The sequence below is a fragment of the Symphalangus syndactylus genome, chromosome X (genome assembly GCF_028878055.3).
Source record: "Symphalangus syndactylus isolate Jambi chromosome X, NHGRI_mSymSyn1-v2.1_pri, whole genome shotgun sequence".
NCBI lineage: Eukaryota > Metazoa > Chordata > Mammalia > Primates > Hylobatidae > Symphalangus > Symphalangus syndactylus.
Window position 1 is genome coordinate 24256115 of NC_072447.2, and position 20519 is coordinate 24276633.

Sequence of the window (20519 nt, forward strand, 5' to 3'; positions counted from 1 at the left end):
TTATCTTCAATAACAAAATGTCAGATGAGATTGCCTTTTACTACTACTGGTAGGCTCTGGGATGAACTGGAAACATCCTGCAACAGTCAGCACCATGCTAGACAGCCACGGGAGCTGAGGCAGGCCCAGAGGCCTCCATCGTCCTGACCCTCAGGAACTCTGCATCTTTCCTTTTTAGAATCCCAACACCATGTTTGCGAGCAGTAGGTGTTTCCAGAGTAAATGGATGCTATCTGGAGGGGAAACCCGTCTTTTTAATATCAAACGCGCCAGCCCTTCCTGGAAATTGTTTCCTAAAACTTATGTCCTTTTAGGAGATTGTGAAGGTTAATGTCTGAGAATAAAAAATTTGGCATGACGAAGAGGTTTCCTTAATAAAAATCCCCTGCATATAACAACATAATAATTATGGTTAGAGAACAGATCAGGGAATTGACTAGAACACAGGCAGAATATATGTAGTAAGTGGTCTAAGAAGGACAGAACACAAATGGGGTAAGATAGAGTTTTGTGATTCCAGGGGCTTTCAGTTTCCAGGTGATCTTGATTTATCCCATAGCTCATCGGAGGAGGGGCTTGGTTGCCAGGGAAGGGCTCTACCTCCCTCACCTGCCTCAGCATCCCATAAAGAGCTAAGAGGAATGCTCGGAGGGGGAGTCCTTTCCTACTAGTCACAGATGCTGTCTGTCCAGTTCTCCAAGCCTGTCCTTCCTTTACCAGTGGCGTTTCCCGTCATGTACCGGCAGCAGCCAGGGCAGGAAATTAGACTTCATTGTCACAAGGTATTGGACGACCAATTTTGCTTGACTGCTTCTATGAAGGCCTTTGAAGGCGGGCCAGGTGGGAGTTTGCTATGAATTTTGATGTCCTTATTTAGAGTAGATTGATAAAACCTTATAGTATGTCATTTTTCTTGGCTCGTAGGAAGGAGAAATAAATAGGGTAAATGAAGAAACTCAGAACAGAAATAGATGTTCTGATAACGGCACAGCTCAGATTTATTGACTGACCTAGGAGCCCAGTTGGGCTGACTTTAATCTGATTTTGACCAGCTGGCTTTATTATCCACTTGATTTCCATCAGCTCTTTCATGAGGGGGAATTAAAAACAATATGCTGCTGCCCGGGCTTCACTTAAACAGTATCTCTGGAGAGGACCTCTGGCTTGAGTACAGCCTGCCCCTCCCCTCTGTGATTGTAATGTGCAGCCAGGGGCGAGCACCGCTGGCCAAAGGAGAGCCCGCGGGCACATCAGCAGGGGAATACATGGGAGGGTGAGAATGGGGTGATGCTGAAAATGAAGGGGCTACAGTGTTCTTTTGATTTGGATGCACTTTGAAGGGACAGCCAGAGAGCCATGTCCCACTCACTTCCCCCTTCCTCGCTGGACTAACAGTGGAGAGGACCCGGCGTCTCACTGCCTGGCTGGCTGTCCTCTCAGTGGCTGTTTGTCTTCGGACTCCCCCTCATGGGTAGGCCCACAGCAAATCCGCAGGTGCTTATCAGAAGTCACCGCTGGGTGTCACTGTTGGACCACGAAAGAAAGCTGAGGCCTGCTGAAGCGCAGTCAGAACCAGAATCAGCAAGGAAGATTGGGTGTGCAGTAGGGAGGTTGTGAATGAATGAATGAATGAATAATGATGAAACTTGGGGTGATCATCCTGTTTGCCCCTGGATATCTGCAGGACCCTCCCATCTTCTTCACCTTCTCTTCAAATACTGCACGATGTCACTTATATGTGGAGTCTAAAAAAAAAAAAAACAAACCAGTGTCATAGAAACAGAGTAGAAAGGCGGCTGCTAGAGGGAGGGGTGGGGACAGGATGGGGAAAGAGATGTTGATCAGAGGGTGTAAGTTTCAGTTAGACTGGAGGAATAAGCTTTAGTGAGCGGTCGCATTGCATGGTGACCACAGTTAATAATCATGTATTGTATATCTCAAAATTGCTGAAAGAGTAGACTTTAATAATCTCACCACAAAAATAAACTGGGGAGGTGATTCGGTTGGTGCGAAGGTAATTGTGGTTTTTGCCATTAAAATAACGGCATGATCGGATCTTTAATTAGCTCGATCAAGTCTTTCTATAATGTATACATAGATCAAAACATGCCATTGATATACACAATTATTATGTGTCAGTTTTAAAAAGTTAAAAAATAAAGATAATGAGCTCTTTGCCTTTGTTTTTCCTATGGAAAAACAAAGAACTATGGATAGTTCTAAATTTGACATTACCGGACCCTGTGGAAAGACCTCATGAAATACTAAATATTATCGTTCTTGCGTGCTGTTGCTAGGGGGCAGTGTTTACTTAGCTGACTCTGCAAACTAGCATTAAGCGGAACCAAGCTTGCATCCAGGATTTCATGATCTGGAGAAAATACTTTGAGCATGTAGGATTTCTTTTCATTGGGTTTCAGTTTCCAACTTTAAATCAGGAAATAGTTTTCACCATTCCACAAGATATATGTACTTCAAAACATCGTGTTGTATGTGATTAAAACATACAATGTTATGTGTCCATTTTAAAATGAAAGAATAAATCAGGAAATAGCTAATGATATCTCTAACTTAATTAGACTAATTATATATATTTGTATATTTGGAATCAAGTCTTTCATTATTGAATTGCATGTTTAAAAATTTCAAACCTGTCTGATATTTAAAATTCAAAAAACAATAAAATTACATCCCTCCCTCTCTAAGCCTCACCTCCCTCACCTGCTGTATGGATGTATATATGAATGTATGTAAAGCTTTATTGAAATATAGCTTACATACCATACAATTCACCCATTTAAAGTATACAATTCAGTGGTTTTTAATGTATCACAGAGTTGTACAACCATCACCATGGTCGATTTTAGAATAATTTTATCATCCCCAAAAGAACCATTATACCCTTTAGCTATCAAGCCCCTGCTCCCCAACCATCCGCCTTCCAGCCCTAGGCCACTGTTAACCTGCTTTCTGTCTCTATGGATTTGTCTATTCTGGGCATTTCATATAAATGGAATCGTACGATATATGGTCTTTGTGATTAACTTCTTCTACTCAGCATAATATGTTCAAAGTTTGTCCATGTTGTAGCATGTGTCAGTACTTCATTTTCACCGCCAAGTACAGTTCCATTGTATGGATAGACCACACGTTGTTTATTCACTTATCCATTGATGGATATTTGAGTTGTTTCTACTTTGTGACTATTTTGAAGAATGCTGCTATGAACATTTTTGTATAAGTGTTTGTGTGCATGGATGTTTTCATTTCTATTCTCTAGGAATAGAATTGGTTTTTTTGAGACAGGGTCTGGTTCTGGTGCGATCATGGTTCGTTACAGACTGGGCTTGAGCAATCCACCTGCCTCAGCCTCCTGAGTAGCTGGGACTATAGGTGCGTGCCACCATATTGGGTTAATTTTTTTTTTTTTTTGTAGAGACAGGATCTTGTCATGCTGTTCAGGCTGGTCCTGAACTCCTGGCCTCAAACGATTTGTCCACCTCGGCCTTCCAAAGTGCTGGGACTACTGGCATAAGCCACTGCGCCTGGCCCTTATACTTTTTAACAGAGCCTTTAATATACTTATTTTCTCCTGTCCCAGGTACAGTTACACAAAGGCAGGGACTTGGTCTACTCTTTTCACTGCCGTATTCCCAAGACGTGGACGAGTAACTGGCATGTAGTAGGTACATGTTCAATAACTATCCCTTGAATGAATGAATGGACCTGAGTTTTCTGATTTTTTCATTCATTTATTGCAATATTTTATTCAACATGGATATATAGTGCCAACTATGCATCTGACATGGATATAACAATGGACAAGACAGATAGGGTCCTTGCCCACTTAGAGTGGACACAGGTCTGGATGCCAGGCCTGACCCCCCACGGTGGTATAAAAACCAGACAATGAAACCTTTTTTATCCACCACTTATAGACTAGTGGAAGTACACACACACACACACACACACACACTCACGCATGCACACACAAACACAGAGGGAGAGAAAGAGCTAATTGTGATATCAGGATGTGAGAGGTGTGGTGATGGGGAAGGTCAGGCAGCCACAGGAATGCCAGGGAAGTACACCTAACCCAGGCTTAGGAAATCAGGAAAGAGTTCCCAAAGGAGGTGATATAAATGCTGGAATCTGGATGATAAGTAGGAGTCTGATGGGAGGGGAGGGCAGTGCTTGCTGAGATGGTGCAGGTAGGAGAGCATGGCACATTCCAGGAACAGGGAGTGGGCAGGGTGTGGGGAGTTAGTGAGGGAAAGAGATGAAGCTGGAGAGATCTGAGGGGCCAGCTGTCAGGGTGGGTGACCTGTTGAGGATTTGGGTGTTCTCCCAAGAATAATGGGTAACCATGGCAGGGCTTTCCACAGGGGAGTGGCACGGGTCAGTCTGGCATTTGGAAAGCCTGTTTGACCACAGTGTGGAGAGGCCATGAATGGGGCAGGACTGAGGCTGGAGACCAGAGAGGAAGCTCCTGCAGCAGTCCAGCCAGCAATGACTTCAACACGGTGATCTGAAAGACAGCCCGAGTGGGGATAGGGGTAAGTGCAGTGATTCGAGAGAGATTTCAGAGGTGGAGCTTCTGGGATATGGGGATTGCCTGGAAGGGGGTTGCTTTCCCAGATTTCTAGTTTGCGCAGTAGTGTGCCTGGATGGTGGGTTCCTCTTCCAGCTGGGACAAAGCCGAGGCTGAGAGGAGGATGCTTTAGTTCGGTGTTGGATGGTGGTGGACTGAAGTGGAGATACCTAGTAGACTCAAGAAGGCAAATAGACTTGTGTTCTTTGACAATGCCCATTCATTGGCTTTGACTGCCTGGGGCTTTGCTACAAAGATTTGGGAGGGTAAGTCCACAAGTGTGTGTCATGATTGATTAGTGATGTCTGTCATGGGTATGTCAAAAGAATTGTGAAGGGGAATCCAATAGAGTGTGCTATTATTGATTGGTGATGTCTGCTGTGGACATTGGAAGCTGACGGCTGGGCTATGTAGTGATTGGTTCTGTAATAGGCAGTGGGCTCTATGTGCTTGGAAAAGCATAGTTTGAGATGTACATTTATACCTAATGGTAAATAGAAGGATATGGGTAAGGTTGCCAGGGTTGAGAGCATAGTATAAAAAGAGAAAAGGGTTTAGGGTCAAGCTTTGAGGAAATGGCCTTTTAGAAGTTGGGTGGAGGAGTCAGAAAGATCAGAGGAGTCAGAGCAAACCAGAGAGTGAGGAGGAAAGCAGGAGAGCATGATGTGGAAGCCAAGGGAAGAGGTGTTTCTAGAAGGGTGGAGTGGTCAACAGAGTCAGATGATGCTGAGAGCTCTGGAACTGGGGTCAGCAAACTTTTTCTGCAAGAGGCCAGGGAGTAAATATTTTCAGGTTTGTGGCCCATGTGGTTTCTGTCTCAGCTCTTCAGTTCTGCCACTGTAGCATGAAGGCAGCTACAGAGTGCATGTAATTGAATGGTGTGGCTGTGCTCCAATAAAACTTTATTTACGAAAACAGACTGTGGGCCAGATTTGGCCTATGGGCTGTAGTTTGTGGGTCCTGTTCTAGAGGAATGAGCTAAGGCCATTGCCTTAGCTGCATGGGAATCTCCTGGTAGATTGAGGGGATGGACTGGGCCAAGGGAAGGAAAGAGATTGGATGGTGACCAGAGGGGAGAGTGGAAACAGGGAGGGTTTTTTTTTTTTTATGTTTAAATGCTGATTGCAAGGAGAGGAAGAGGTTGAAGATACAGGAGAAAGAAAGGGGAATGGGAAGAAGGAGGCCCCATGGAGGAAGGAGATGTAGAGCTGAGGTGGGCGGCGTCCGATGCAACACTAGGAGAAGAGAAGGGAGGGGTGAGTGCTGATGCCAGGTATGGATGCTTTCGGTGAGGATGTGGATGCAGAACCGGTCCTGTAATAACGATGCAGTGAAAAGGCTGAAAAATGAAGATGTTTAAAGCATTCTCTGCCTTTGTGAGAGATGAGAATGCATTATTCTGGAAAGAGACCCAAGGCCGCCTTTTGTGATCCATTCAACTGCACATTCCATTTTCTCCCATTTCTATTGGCTTTGAAAATAGTTATTTAGTTTTATAGACTCATAATTCTTTATAATTTAAATAAGGCAGAGTTTTAATAAACAGGATTTTCCTGAGTTTGGTTCTCATTTGGTGGCAAAACCTTACTCATTTATGATGTGAGGCCGTCGTAGTTGTTATGAGTCCATTTTGTCTGAATTATCATGTTTCTCTGAGAAATATTAATGTGTGTGATTCTAGGATCCTGCCCCAGAAGCCACCGAGAGAGTTCTGTCTTTTACAGTATAAATACCCAGTGTCAAAGACTTGGAAAGGGAAAAACAACTGCAAAAGTTGCTTGTCTCTCCTACCCAATTCAAGCTACTGAGCCCTTTGTATTTCTCACTGGGCTTGTGCTACCTTGCCCATACCATAAATGTTCAAGTGCTGCAAGGTTCATGAAAGAAGCTTCCTATGTAAGTGACAGCCCCATTGCAAGTTTATTGCCTGCTCTGGAATCTGGGCCATCATTTCTGGTGTGCCCCTGCCTGGCCGCTGTGTTGCACCTGGTCTCATTCTTGTTGCGTCGTGGGGCGATTCCTCTTAGTGGCTCGTGTTACTTCTTCCAGGCACCTTGGCTGGGGTCATCGATCTCGCCGTGGACTGGATGACGGACCTGAAGGAGGGGGTCTGCCTGTCTGCCTTCTGGTATAGCCATGAGCAGTGTTGCTGGACTTCTAACGAGACCACTTTTGAGGACAGAGACAAGTGTCCCCTGTGGCAGAAATGGTCAGAGCTGCTGGTGAATCAGTCAGAGGTGGGTATTTGGGCAGGCTCCTGGCTGGGGACCCATGCCATTCCATGCGTGCTTGGGAATGCTGCTGGGAGATTTGTGAATGTCTGTGATTTCACCTTCAAGTGCCTGCTCTGAAGTTCGTGGCTTAACACTAGGGTGACTGGCTTTTTCTAGCTCTAATGCTACCATTCAAACTTCACTTGCAAAACCCTTCCCCACTGTTTCATGTGCACAGTGCATATATATATATATATATATATATATATATATACACTTTAAGCCTCATATTTGGCTTTATCTTGTTATATTTGGCTTTATTTTTTCTTACCGAAGGTGGTTTGCTGATCATGCTGCAGAAGTAAGGTTGACTTTGATATCTTCTAATTGAGAAGAACATAACTTTTTAAGTTATCCTTTAAAAAAAACAACTTTAGTGAGATAAATTCACAGTTCATATTGTTCACCCATTTAAAGTGTATGATTTAATGCTTGTAGTATATTCAGTTTTGCAGCCATTACCACAATCTAATTTTAGAACATTTTCGTCATCCTTTCCAAAACTGTCTCCATTAGCAGTCACTCCCATGTCCCCCAACCTGCCAGCTCTGAGCAACCACTAATCTACCTTTTGTCTCTCTAGATTTGCCTCTTCTGGATGTTTCATGTAAATGAAATCATACAATGTGTGGACTTGGTGTCTGGCTTCTTCCACCTAGCATCATGTTTCCAGATTTCTTCCTATTGTAGCATGAGCCATTACTTCATTTTTTTTATGGCCGAATAATATTCTGTTGTATGAATGGACCACATTTTATTTATCCATTTGTTGGTTGCTTTTGCTTTTTGGCTATGATGAATGATGTTGCTATAAACATTTCTGTACAGGTTTTTGTGAAGGCATATGTTTCATTTCTCTCGAGTATGTATCTGGGAGTGGAGTTGCTGGGTCAGATGGTTACTCTATGTTTAACCTTTTGAGCAGCTGCCAGACTGTTTTCCAAAGTGGCTGTACCATTTTACATTCTCACCTGCAGTGTATGAGACTTCCAATTTGTCCACCTTGCTGTCAGCACTTGTTATTATCCGTTTTTGATTATAGCCATCCTAGTGGTTATGAAGTGGCATCTCACTGTGCTTTCAGTCATCTTCCATTGCATTTTATGACCACATTATAGAGGATGTTCTGGGCCTTCTATAAAGAGAATGCCCTAGGCACAGGAGATAATAGTGGTGAACCACAGACCCATAGCATTTAGAGCTTCAGATCTTTATTAAAACCTTAGTTCAGGAAAGAGTTAACTTCTAACCTGTTTCAGTGGTTACCACCATGACTATGGGTTATTAAAGGATCAGAAAGTCACGTGAAGGGGAACCAGGTTGTCAAGCTTCACATTAGGGGTAATGTGAGGATCTCTCAAGCTAGAACTAATCTTGCAAGATATATGTAATCTATTTATACATCTCCTTGCTTCCCCACTTTTTTTTTTTTTTTTTGCCTGACTGACTTACCACAGCTGAAGACATTTGGAATGCACTTTGCCATTTTTGCTAAACCTCTTTCTCAGTGGAATTGAAAATTAATTCCTTCAAATCGCAGAAGTAGACAGGGATCTTGAAATCTCACACGTTCTCAGTGCTCTCCATTACTTCCAAAAAGAAATTCTCTACTTGGGTTGATGGGAGCGGGCAGACAGAATTGGCTGTGCGCCATGTTTTTATTCTTCTCTCCTACTTGCAATGTGTGTTTTGGGGAAATACAGCCATCCATCTTTTCAACTGTTTTTAAGATTTATACTTTGATTCGAAGAATTACCTTTAGTAAGAGTGAGAGTTATTTTTAGCCTCCAAAAAAGTACATATTTAAGTGGGTGAAAGGTATTTCTTAGTCCGATTTCTCACCGCATAGGGTGTGAATATATGTGCTTGTAAAGGCCAGAGCGGTCTCCTGGAACGTGTTTTTGCATTTAATAGGCTCACATGTGGCTGTCCATGGCCTGACTTGTAGGTGACCTCTCTTTCCTGCCCCCCTTACTTAAGTAATCCAGATGGTGGCAAGAAGCTGAGGTCTACAGCGTGTGGTCTGTACCCAGCAGACCAGGCCCTTCAGGAATAGGACCCCAGACTGTGTGTTTGGTTCAGAAAACCTTCCCCATACATCAGATAATTTGGAATAAATGGTTCAATGAATTATTCTGAAAGTATCACGTTTTTCTTCTCTGATAGTGCCTCTCAAATGTTAGTGTGCATAGAACCTCCTGGAGGGCTTGTTAAAACACATTTATCTGGGCCCCAGCCGTGAGTGTCTGGTGTCTGGTTCAGCAGTTCTGGGCTGAGGCCTGAGAGTCTGCATGTCTCATAAGCCGCTGATGTGGCTGGACCATGGACCCCACCTTGAGCAGCAGTATTCTAAAATACAGGCCCGACCCGTATTCACTGGCAGTGCGAGTGCTTGCTGTGGTTGGGTGTGGCCTTAATGAAAGCTAAGAGAGACCAAGCCACCACAGACAAGACAAAACTAATCTGCCAGGGTCTCGGAGGCAGGATTTTCTGCGTCACACCTTTGATTAACTCTATGCAAGTGGTGATTAAAACCAAGCATCATCCACGGTTTCCATTACTGCTGAGCCTTCCCTCTGTAGAAGGCACGTGTAAACAGCTCCCGGAGAAACACCTGCTGCTCTGTTTGTGTGTACTGACTGTAGCAATAGCAACAGCTGATAAACCTACGCTGGCCTTTTGGTTTATACAGGATGGGGACCAAACCTGCCCAATCCCGTCAAAGCTTTTGTTGTCAAGACAGATGGGGAGGGGTTGAGTCTGTTGCTCAGGTCAGCTGTGGCTAATGTTTCCTTTTTTGTTTTGTGTCTGTTGTCTAGGGTGCCAGTGCTTACATTCTGAATTACTTAATGTACATCCTATGGGCGCTGCTGTTTGCATTTTTGGCCGTCTCCCTGGTGCGTGTATTTGCACCATATGCCTGTGGCTCTGGCATACCAGAGGTGAGTTCTGGCTGATTTTTTTTGTACCAATAATAAGAATAGCAAATTCTTCTGTAGCACTGTCGTGCCAAGCACAGTTCCAAGCATTTTACTTCTACCAACCCATTAAGCTTCACAATAAGACTATGACGTAGGTACTATTATTCTGCATTTGATAGTTGACTAAAGCACAGAGAGGTTAAGTAACTTGCCCCAGGTAACCAAGCTGGCAAGCTGTGAGTTGAACCCAGTGTTCTGACTTCAGGATTTACACACTATCTTCAAGATTTCTGTGCTATTGCTTCTCAGATGATAAAAGCCTTGTCTTTGTAAACCAGGCATATCTCTTAAAGCCTGTGGAATCAGAGTTCATTAACCACACACATAAAGACGCTGTAATAACTCATCAGTGCATCTGTGATGTAATGCGAGAGACGATAGTGGAGGATTGTTGCTGTGAAAGTTCACTGACGATGAAACCTCTCTTGCCACGTTTTGCTCTTCTGGTGGCAAGCTAATAGCAATCTTTTAAAAACCTGAATTTCGCCTTTAGTACATGCACTGTGAACGTGCCCCCGTGAATTTAGAGTTCTTATAAATAGTTTTCAGCACTTTCATGTAACCAAAGTATGAGGGAAGTGACCTCACCGATTAAGGGGAGTGCCTGAGACCAAACTTGAAACCTATGAGGACCTACTGGGCAGAATCATGGTAATTGAGCTGATTCCCGAAAAGCCCAGATGGTGGAAATTTTAGCCAGAAGTAATTTTAAAAGTTCTGGTATTATCGCTGTAATCCATGCAGTTCAGTTCTCCTTCGGGTTGATGCCTTAGCGATGCCCACAGGCAGTGGGCTAGAGAGTTTGAAGATGTAGTTGTGGGCCGAGTATGGTAGTAAATCCACACCCTTCGGGAGGGCCCTCTAGCCCTGACGGTGGTCCAGGCAGTTTGCAGAAAGGGCTGAAGTCATGAAAAGACAATCAGAGGCAAAATTCAACATGGTCTTTTTTCAGGAAAGATAGAAAGAAGAAGTCTTAATATGTCATGCTGAATTTTTGATGGTTGATGTTAACATATTGCTTCAGGAACCTGAAAAATAAGCTGTATTACCATCCTATTTTCTCAGCGCAGCCAGTTCTGCTATAATGCGACATACGCATTCCTAAAAATCACCATGCCATGCAAAATCACACAACAGAAACCACGGGGCTTTATGGGGAACATGAATTAGGGGCACAATACACAAAACTTCATCCCTGACACATACGACAAAAAGAGGAACCTAGTAAAAACAGGAGCACAGTTGTACACATTAAGTGGCTAAGAAATATGTAAATACCACAATAAATATATCACTTCCTGCAAAGAACTTGAAGTTTGCTTGTGGAAGTGGGTGTCAGAAGGGCTGCGACTTACGCGTTGCTGTGAAGGGCATAAGGAAGGTTATCTGAAGTTGTAGGGGAAGTTGAGACAGCAGGCATAGATGGGTGTGGCACCCTGGCATATGTGTGAACTGGTAGATGTTTGACTCATGTGTATTTTGTGTTTTCCTACATGACTGGGTGCAATTTTCTGCATTTACCTGGTATTTCTCCTGGAGGAAATGTGCATAAATAGACATAAAATTTGCGTTATGCTCAAATTCCTCCCTAACATGAGTGGCATTGGAACAAATTTGCATCTTCTTTTTTTCTTTTTCCTTTTCTTTTTCTTTCTTTCTTTTTTTTTTTTTTTGAGACAGAGTCTCGCTCAGTTGCCCAGGCTGGAGTGCAGTGGCACAATCTCGGCTCAGTGCAACCTCTGTTTCCCAGGTTCAAGCGATTTTCATGCCTCAGTCCCCCAAGTAGCTGGGGTTGCAGATGTGCACCACCATGCCTGGCTAATTTTTTTTTTTTTTTTAAGTAGAGACAGGGTTTCACCATGTTGGCCTAGCCTCATGTGATCCGTCCGCCTCGGCCTCCTAAAGTGTTGGTATTACAGGCGTGAGCTGCCACACCTGGCCTTCTTGTTTTATTATTGTTTTATATAGAGACGAGGTCTCACTCTATTGCCCGGGCTGGTCTCAAATTCCTGGGCTCAAGTGATCCTCCCGCCTCAGCCTCCTGTGGAGCTGGGACTGCAGGCATGTGCCACCATGCCCAACTAATTTTTGTATTTTTTTGTAGGGTTTTGCCATGTTGCCCAGGCTGGTCTTGAAATCCTGGGCTCAAGCAATCCTCCCGCCTTGGCCTCCCAAAGTGCTAGGATTACAGGTGTGAGCCACAGTGCTTGAGGCAAATTTGCATTTTCCAGCCAAGTGTCATATCAGAGCTGACTGTATTTTATTTGATGTCTAAAACATCTCAGTTTGTGATCCCACTGCCCAACAGTAGGCATTTTTGACTCAAGCATTTTGCAAATAAGGAGATGGCCAATGGGGAATTGGTGGAAAATAGAAGCAGTAAGAGGCACACTGGATAGTCCCATCTCTCCCTTCCAAGAACTGTAGATGTGTGGCTCAGCTGGTATCCTTATAGACAGGGAGTTCGAATATGACTTCTATCTTTGAAGGGCTGGCTGGACTTTGTCATCATCTAAATTGGGCATTTTACTGGTGATAGCTGAACTCAGAAGGAGTAAAATACTGAGTTGAGGATTTGTTTCTTTTCTTTTTTTTTTTTTTTTGACAAGGTCTCACTCCGTTGCCCAGGCTGAAGTGCAGTAGTGTGATCACAGCTCACTGCAGCTTTGAACTCCCAGTTTCAGGCAGTCCTCCTGCCTCAGCCTCCCGAGGAGCTGAGACTATAGGCGTGCATCATCATACCTGGCTAATTTTTGTACTTTTTGTTAAGGGTGGGGTTTCGCCATGTTGCCCAGACTGGTCTCAAACTCCTGGGCTTAAGTGATTCACCTGCCTTGGCCTCCCAAAGTGCTGGGGTTACAGGTGTGAGCCACTGTACCTAGCCGTGCATTTGTTTCTTATGTGACAAAAGTACAAGGGATACATAGACATGGATGAAGTTAAAAAATGTGATGTTAAGTGAAAAAGCAAGTTTTACAAGGATAAAGTATGATTGATAGAATGTCTATAAACAGCTAAAATGAAAAAACGTATGTGCTAAAACTATAGAGAAAGGGGAAGAAATGGTAGGAAGTGGTGAGGGGAAGGAGGTAGCCACTCTTCTGTTTCTTAAACTTGGTAGTGGGCACATGGGTGCTCATTTTTATTAATATTCTTTTAACTCTATATAAGTGTGTGATGGATTCATTTCTCTATTTCCTAAATAGTTCATAACAATCTTTTAAAGAACTTTCAGGAACCAAATGGAGGTTTGACTCAGCAGTAGCAAAGTCTTCATGTTACTATAGTAGAGCTGGAAATTCTTAACATAAGGATACAGTATTTTTCCCAGTTCTTGGAGGAGAGGGGCAGAGTAAAAAGTAAATGTAAATAAATAATTCCTGGGTAAACAGAATCTCCTCCCAGTCAACACCCAACTAAATATGGAAAATGACTTCAGTTGAGACATGAAGCTGTTCTTCATTCATTCTAGCAAAGATATTGACTGAGCTATTTGGAAAACATGTTTATCATTGTCTGAGGTGATCAGCTATAAGCTGCTATATGGCACACTGTGTAAGAATGAACTTTGAATGTGATGCACTTATGCATATTTAAAAAATTACTCATCCTCCCTAGCATTTGTTTCTAAAACATTTTGATTACTTAGAGTGAAAAATTGCTTTGGAAACATTTTTTAAAATGCAAATTTAGGCCAGATATGGGGGCTCATGCCTGTAATCCCAGCTACTTAGGAGGCTGAGGTGGGAGGATTGCTTGAGGCTAGGAGTTCGAGGCTGCAGTAAGCTATGATTGCACCACTGCACTCCAGCCCGGACAACAGAGCAAGACCTTGTTTCTAAAAAAGAAAAAAGAAGCAAATTTAAAGAAGGTTTTTTTTTTCTACGTAATAAATGCTCTCCATAAAAGTTCTATAAAGCACATTTAAACATGAATACTTGCCAGTAATCCCAGCATTTTGAGAGGCCAAGTTGGGAAGATTGCTTGAGCCCAGGAGTTCAAGACCAGCCTGGGAAATGTAGTGAGACCTCATCTCTACAAAAAATAAAAATAAGCAGCAGAGTGCAGTGGCTCACGCCTGTAATCCCAGCACTTTGGGAGGCTGAGGTGGGTGGATCACTTGAGGCCAGAAATTTGAGACCAGCCTGGCCAACATGGCAAAACCCCGTCTCTACTAAAAATACAAAAATTAGCCGGCGCGGTGGCACGTGCCTGTAATCCCAGCTACTTGGGAGGTTGAGGCACGAGAATCGCTTGAACCTGGGAGGTAGAGGTTGCAGCGAGCTGAGATCACACCACTGCACTCCAGTCTGGGTGACAGAGCAAGATTGTGTCATTAAAAAAAAAAAAAAAAAAAAAAAATTAGCCAGGTTTGCTGGTGCACTCCTGTAGTCCCAGCTACTCTGGGGACTGAGGTGAGAGGATCACCTGAGCCCAGGAAATTGAGACTGCAGTGAGCTGTGATTGTGCCACTGTACTCCAGCCTGGGTGACAGAGCCAGACCCTGCCTCAAAAAAAAAAAAAAAAAAAAAAAAAAGAGTGAATACTCAGCTTTTGTTGCACGTGGGACTTGAGAGAGAACTGGGTAAGGGTGTCCTCTTCCTACTTGCTTCCTTTTGTCAGAACCACTGTCATGTCAACTATATGAGAAATCATACCCTCTCAGAACTTACTCTGTGTTGATGTTTCAGTTTATTAAAAAACATAAAACATAAACACTCTTACAAATATTTATTTATCGGAAAGAGTTCTGGTTTTCAGGTTAACACCACCAAGTCACAAATCCGCTGCAGTACATCTCATTAAAGCCTTGCTCGCTTCAGTCTCTATGAATTCAAATTAAAGCAAGTGATTGGATTTTGCCATCTACTGGGAATGAATTTGTCTTCTTTAGTCCCTAATTTGATCATGAGAATTTTATAAAATCATTTTAGAGAATTACAAAATACCTATTACATTGTTCAATTCACCACATGTCATGGCTGGCAAAGGCTCAGGTAATTTAGATGCTTGTAATTTTCTAAATGGTATTACGCTTTTAAACTATACCCTTGGGTCCAAATCCACATTAACTAACTGACAAAAAATTATAGATAATGTTATTTGAGGCAACACAAAAGGGCAGAATTGTGGCAGGCGTAATAAAACATCCCTTAAATAAAGGGATCTGAGATCCCAGAGCACGGGCTCAATTAAGCTAACTACCACTAGTTAAGGACGGGTCTAACCACCACTAGTTTGTCTGCCACGAGTTCAAGGCTAGTTCAGGAAACACCATCTGACTGTATAGCTAGGAGACCTCGCACATGTTCTGTAGGAAGGAGCTCACTGAGTTCTTCGGGAACATACACACTCTTGGATGAGCTCACTTCATGACCCTCCCCAAATCGCCCAAGGTGACATGATGCTCAGTAGAAGGACCTGGTGAAAGAACAAAGAGTGTTTCAGGGCTGTCCCTTAAATACTGTATTGAGAAATAAGGAATGTCTGTGCTGCTGTTTTCAGGAATCAAGCAGTGCTCTCCACCTGGGCTGCATTTTAGAGTCACCTACGGAGGCTGTAAAAATCCTCATATCCTGGATGCACCTCAGACCAATTATATCAAATCTCTGGGGTGAGAGCCAGTCAGCAGTGTTTTCTAATTCCCCAGGTGACTCTGATGAGTGGCACGGTTGAGAACGACTGTAGTAGCTATTTGAGAAATTGATTACTTGGCAGAGCAATGCCCACAAGGGGGTGTGTTGAAGTTGTGTAAATAACACTGACAAGCGATAACCTTGTCCCATTATGTATTACATAATGGGAAAACCAGAAATTGACCACAGATTTCATTGACTGATTCACTTGGTGTCTAATTAATCTGTGATTACAGTCTTGTAAGTTGCTAACCCAGCAGTAAACATTCACTCCATTTCAGCCAATTGGGGGAATGGTTGGAGGTAGAAAAGTTGTTTGATCATTGATGATGCTTCTCTATCTAAGAGAATACCATTTTGGTGGGGGAGAGGCCCTTGGTGTATGAAGTTAATCACTGAGATGGGCACCCAGTTGAATTCTAAAAGCATTAGGCAAAGACTCAAGTGAACGTTTAGGAAGAAAGCCATTATTTGGTATTTATAAAATGCAGCAGGCCTGGAAATGGAGCAAGATAACACTCCCTATAGTCAAAGTCCTTTACAATAAAAGAGGGTAGGATTTGATAGAAGAGAAGGGGTCCTGATGGATTCAAACATCTTTACATCCCCCAAACATGTGTCATTGGAATGTTGAGCATCTTCTTCATTTTCTACCATTGTATTAAGAATATTTTCAAACATACAGAAAAGTTGAAAGAATTGGACAGTAAAAATTCATTAATTCATCGCCTCCAGCAGGGGTTGGCAAACTTTTCCTATAAAAGAAAGAGAGTCAATATATTAGGCCTTGGAGGCCAAGGGGCAAGATGGAGCAACTATTCTCACCAGAAAGCTAGTAGTCTTATTTTTTTTTTGACATACTACTGTTAAAAATGTTAAAACTACACTCAGCTCGTGGGTCATACAAAAATAGGTAGTGGGCCAGATTTGGACCACAGGCTATAGTTTGTCAACCCCTGACCTAAAGTTCAACTGTCATTTTGCTCTTGTAGGGGCAAACACCTTTTTAGGGGTTTGTGGCTGGGCCTGCGAATTAAATTGACATATAAGGCAGATCAACAGGAGAAAAGCATACTTGTTTATTTAATGAATTTTATATGACACGGGAGCCTTCATAAGGAGTGAAGACCCAAAGATGAAGTTAGGGTTGAATACTTATGTGCTGAATTGGACGAGTAGTAATCTATGAAAGTGTGACGAGGCAGAGGAGCCTGGGCTAGGGGAGTTAGCTGGGTGAAGTGGCCAGGAGGATGAGGGTTAGTCTAACAAGGTTGGTTCTTGCAGATTTCCCTCAGCCTCAACTTCCTGTCTTTGATGATAAGAATGATGCTTCCTTCTAGTATAGGAAGGTCATCTTTCACATGGGAATTTCATCTCCAGCTTTTAAGAAACAAAATGGGCCAGGTGTGGTGGCTCATGCCTGTAATCCCAGCACTTCAGGAGGCCAAGGTGGACAGATCACAAGGTCAGGAGATCGAGACCATCCTGGCTAACACGGTGAATCCCCATCTCTACTAAAAGTACACAAAATTAGCTGGGCATGGTGGTGGGTGCCTGTAGTCCCAGCTACTTGGGAGGCTGAGGCAGGAGAATGGCGTGAACCTGGGAGGCGGAGCTTGCAGCGAGCCGAGATCGCACCACTGCACTCCAGCCTGGGCAACAGTGCAAGACTCTGTCTCAAAAAAAAAAAAGAAAAAGAAACAGAATGGTCAGGTGATCTTCTTGCACCTGCTGTTTTTCAAGAGCCTTTAACCCAAAATAGTTTGCCAGAGTGGCATATTTTGGGGTGGCATATTCCTTTTTTTTTTTTGAAACAGGATCTTGCTCTGTCACCCAGGCTAGAGTGTAGTGGCACGATCATGGCTCACTGCAGCCTTGACCTTCCAGGCTCAAGTGATTCTCCTACCTCAGCGTCCCAAGTAGCTAGGACTACAGGTGCATGCCATCATGCCAAGCTAATTTAAATTTTTTTTTTTTTTTTTTTTTTTTTTTGCAGAGATGGGGTCTGTTTATGTTGCCCAGGCTGGTTTTGAACTCCTGGGCTCAAGCGATCCTCCCACCTTGGCCTCCCCAAGTGCTGGGATTACAGGTGTGAGCCACTGTGCCCAGCCTGGGGTAGCATATTCTTAACTACTTCACTCTCCTTGCCTTGTCACATAGTCAGCCAGCTCTCCATCTCTTAATCTAGGATATATTTCAGAGTCAAAAGTTAACAGTTAACATCAATAGGTACATGTCTCTTCTCAACATAACAAAAGGTAATGTGAACAGGATAAAATGCCATAAATCAAGTGAGACCTTGTTAATGATTTATTCAGTCCTCTTTAGGATCTTTTGGTACTCTAGGAATCCTTACGATTTACCATGCGTTGAGTTTTTAATATTTCAGTTAACATAAAATTATAGTTAAATCAAAAATGAAAATGGCTTCTGTTCCATGCTATTGAGTGAATCTAAACTTTGAACACGTCTCTCAGAGGAATTATAGCTCTTTTCCTAGCCATGGAGTGAAGGAGTTCATTCCCTCTTGTTCTCCATCCTGTTTCAGATAAAGACCATTTTGAGCGGCTTTATCATCAGGGGCTACTTGGGGAAGTGGACCCTGCTAATCAAGACAGTCACGCTGGTGCTGGTAGTGTCCTCTGGTCTGAGCCTTGGGAAGGAAGGGCCACTAGTGCACGTGGCTTGTTGCTGTGGCAACTTCTTCAGCAGCCTTTTCTCCAAGTACAGCAAGAATGAGGGCAAGAGGCGGGAGGTGAGCCAGCTCAGCTTCCATCTGCAGCGAAACTTTCTTCTCAAAGCCCCCTCCTGCTGTCTGACCTGCAGGTTTGCACGTTTGTTTTCATGGAAGGCCTTGAAGCTTATGTAGAGCTATTTGTTTTGTAGGTGCTTTCAGCTGCAGCGGCTGCTGGAGTCTCTGTTGCCTTTGGTGCACCAATTGGAGGCGTGCTTTTCAGTCTAGAAGAGGTGAGAATGGGCAGCTAAGGGAATTCGTGATTTTGAGCAGCAAGGCCCGTCGTGGGTTAGAATCAAAGAAGTATTGGATAAGATTCCGGCAGTTAATTAAGGAGCCACAATTTCCACTGTTTTTTTTTTTTTTTTTTTTTTTTAAGATGGAATCTCGCTCTGTTGCCCAGGCCCGTGTGCAGTGGCATGATCTCGGCTCACTGCAGCCTCTGCCTCCTGCGTTCAGGTGATTCTTATGCCTCAGCCTCCTGAGTAGCTGGGACCACAGGCGTGTGTCACCACGCCCAGATAATTTTTGTATTTTTAGAAGAAATGGGGTTTCACTATATTAGCCAGGCTGGTCTTGACCTCCTGACCTCAGGTGATCCACCTGCCTTGGCCTCCCGAAGTACTGGGATTACAGGCATGAGCCACAATACCCGGCCACCACTGATAAATTCCTGTTTTCAAGTATTGTTTTAAAAATTGCCAAGGTGATTTTTTTTAAAAGATTGACAGTATTCTCCCTCTCATAACCAACTTAATTAAGCATTTTTTATTTTGGTAACCCAAATGCGTTATTGCAGGGGTTGGCAAACATTGCTGTAAAAGGCCAGGTAGTAAATGTTTTTGGTTTTGTGGGCCATACAATTTCTATTGTAGCTGTTCAGCTCTGCCATCATAGCATGAAAGCAGCTGTGAACAATATGTACACAAATGGGCATGTCTGCATTTCCATAGATGTTTCCTTATGGACACTGAAATGTGAATTTTATGGTTTTCACATGTCACAAAATATTGTTCTTCTTTTGAATATTTCAAATCAAAAGATTTTTTCGACTTTTTCAATCAATTAAAAATGTAAAAACCATTCTTAACTCATGTGCCATACAAATGCATTCACTGGGCTACACGTGACTTGTAGCCCAGAGTTTTCCAAATCCTGATCTACTCTGTTGTCTGTAGAATCCAATCCAGAGGTTTATTTGCTTCTAGGGGAGTCTCTGTGCCATGAACAGAATTATGATTAAATACTTTTTTCTTAAAAATATAGCCCAAACCCACCTTGATTAGTGTCCATTCCACTTCTAGACATAGTTAGATTCCTCTAGGTATCTTTGCTGATGCGTTTTGGTCACATTAAGTCCAGGCTCATGGAATGAGTGTGTCCACTCTTGGACTTAGAGTGTGACTTTCATGCCAACCAGAGGGCTTGGCTCTGAGCAGCTCTTTCTCTGGCCAGTCTTTAATCTTCTACTTTTTCATCTCAGGTCAGTTACTACTTTCCCCTGAAGACCTTGTGGAGGTCATTTTTCGCAGCCCTGGTGGCGGCCTTTACGCTGAGATCCATCAATCCCTTTGGGAATAGCCGTCTTGTTCTCTTTTACGTGGAATATCACACGCCCTGGTACATGGCTGAACTCTTCCCCTTCATCCTGCTTGGGGTCTTCGGGGGCTTGTGGGGAACCCTTTTCATCCGCTGCAACATCGCCTGGTGCAGGAGGCGCAAGACCACCAGGCTGGGGAAGTACCCGGTGCTGGAGGTCATTGTGGTGACCGCCATCACTGCCATCATTGCCTACCCCAATCCCTACACACGCCAGAGCACCAGCGAGCTCATTTCTGAGCTGTTCAATGACTGTGGAGCCCTTGAGTCTTCCCAGCTCTGTGACTACATCAATGATCCCAACATGACTCGGCCTGTGGATGACATTCCAGACCGGCCGGCTGGTGTCGGTGTTTACACGGCCATGTGGCAGCTGGCCCTGGCACTGATCTTCAAAATCGTCGTTACCATATTTACCTTTGGCATGAAGGTAAGTGAAAGGGAAGGAAGATGGGGTGGGGACCCATGTCCTTCTGGGGACAGCACCCTACTCTCTAAAATAAAATTGCGGTGGGAAAAAAAAAGGGAACTGGCCTTTCTTGAATGTTCTCATGTGCCAGGCACTTGACATTCCTTTAATCAATAGGAAATAACTTCTAATAAACAATAAGCTTATGAAATAGAGATTTTAATCCCATTTTACAACTGAGGAAACTAAGGCTCTGAGATCTTTAGTGGCTTGATCAGACCCACAGCTTATGGGAG

General features: G+C 43.4%; 1 protein-coding gene across 2 annotated transcripts in view; it reads left to right on the plus strand.

Annotated features, from left to right (window-relative positions):
* The window catches only part of CLCN4 (chloride voltage-gated channel 4), an 81327-nt gene that overhangs the window by 31774 nt on the left and 29034 nt on the right, over positions 1 to 20519 (plus strand). For both annotated transcript variants that reach the window (XM_055266993.2, XM_055266991.2), the window contains 5 exons: positions 6641 to 6828; positions 9684 to 9806; positions 18030 to 18236; positions 18368 to 18448; positions 19699 to 20244. In XM_055266993.2, coding sequence (XP_055122968.1) covers positions 6641 to 6828; positions 9684 to 9806; positions 18030 to 18236; positions 18368 to 18448; positions 19699 to 20244 — 1145 coding nt within the window. The remainder of the gene's footprint in view (positions 1 to 6640; positions 6829 to 9683; positions 9807 to 18029; positions 18237 to 18367; positions 18449 to 19698; positions 20245 to 20519) is intronic.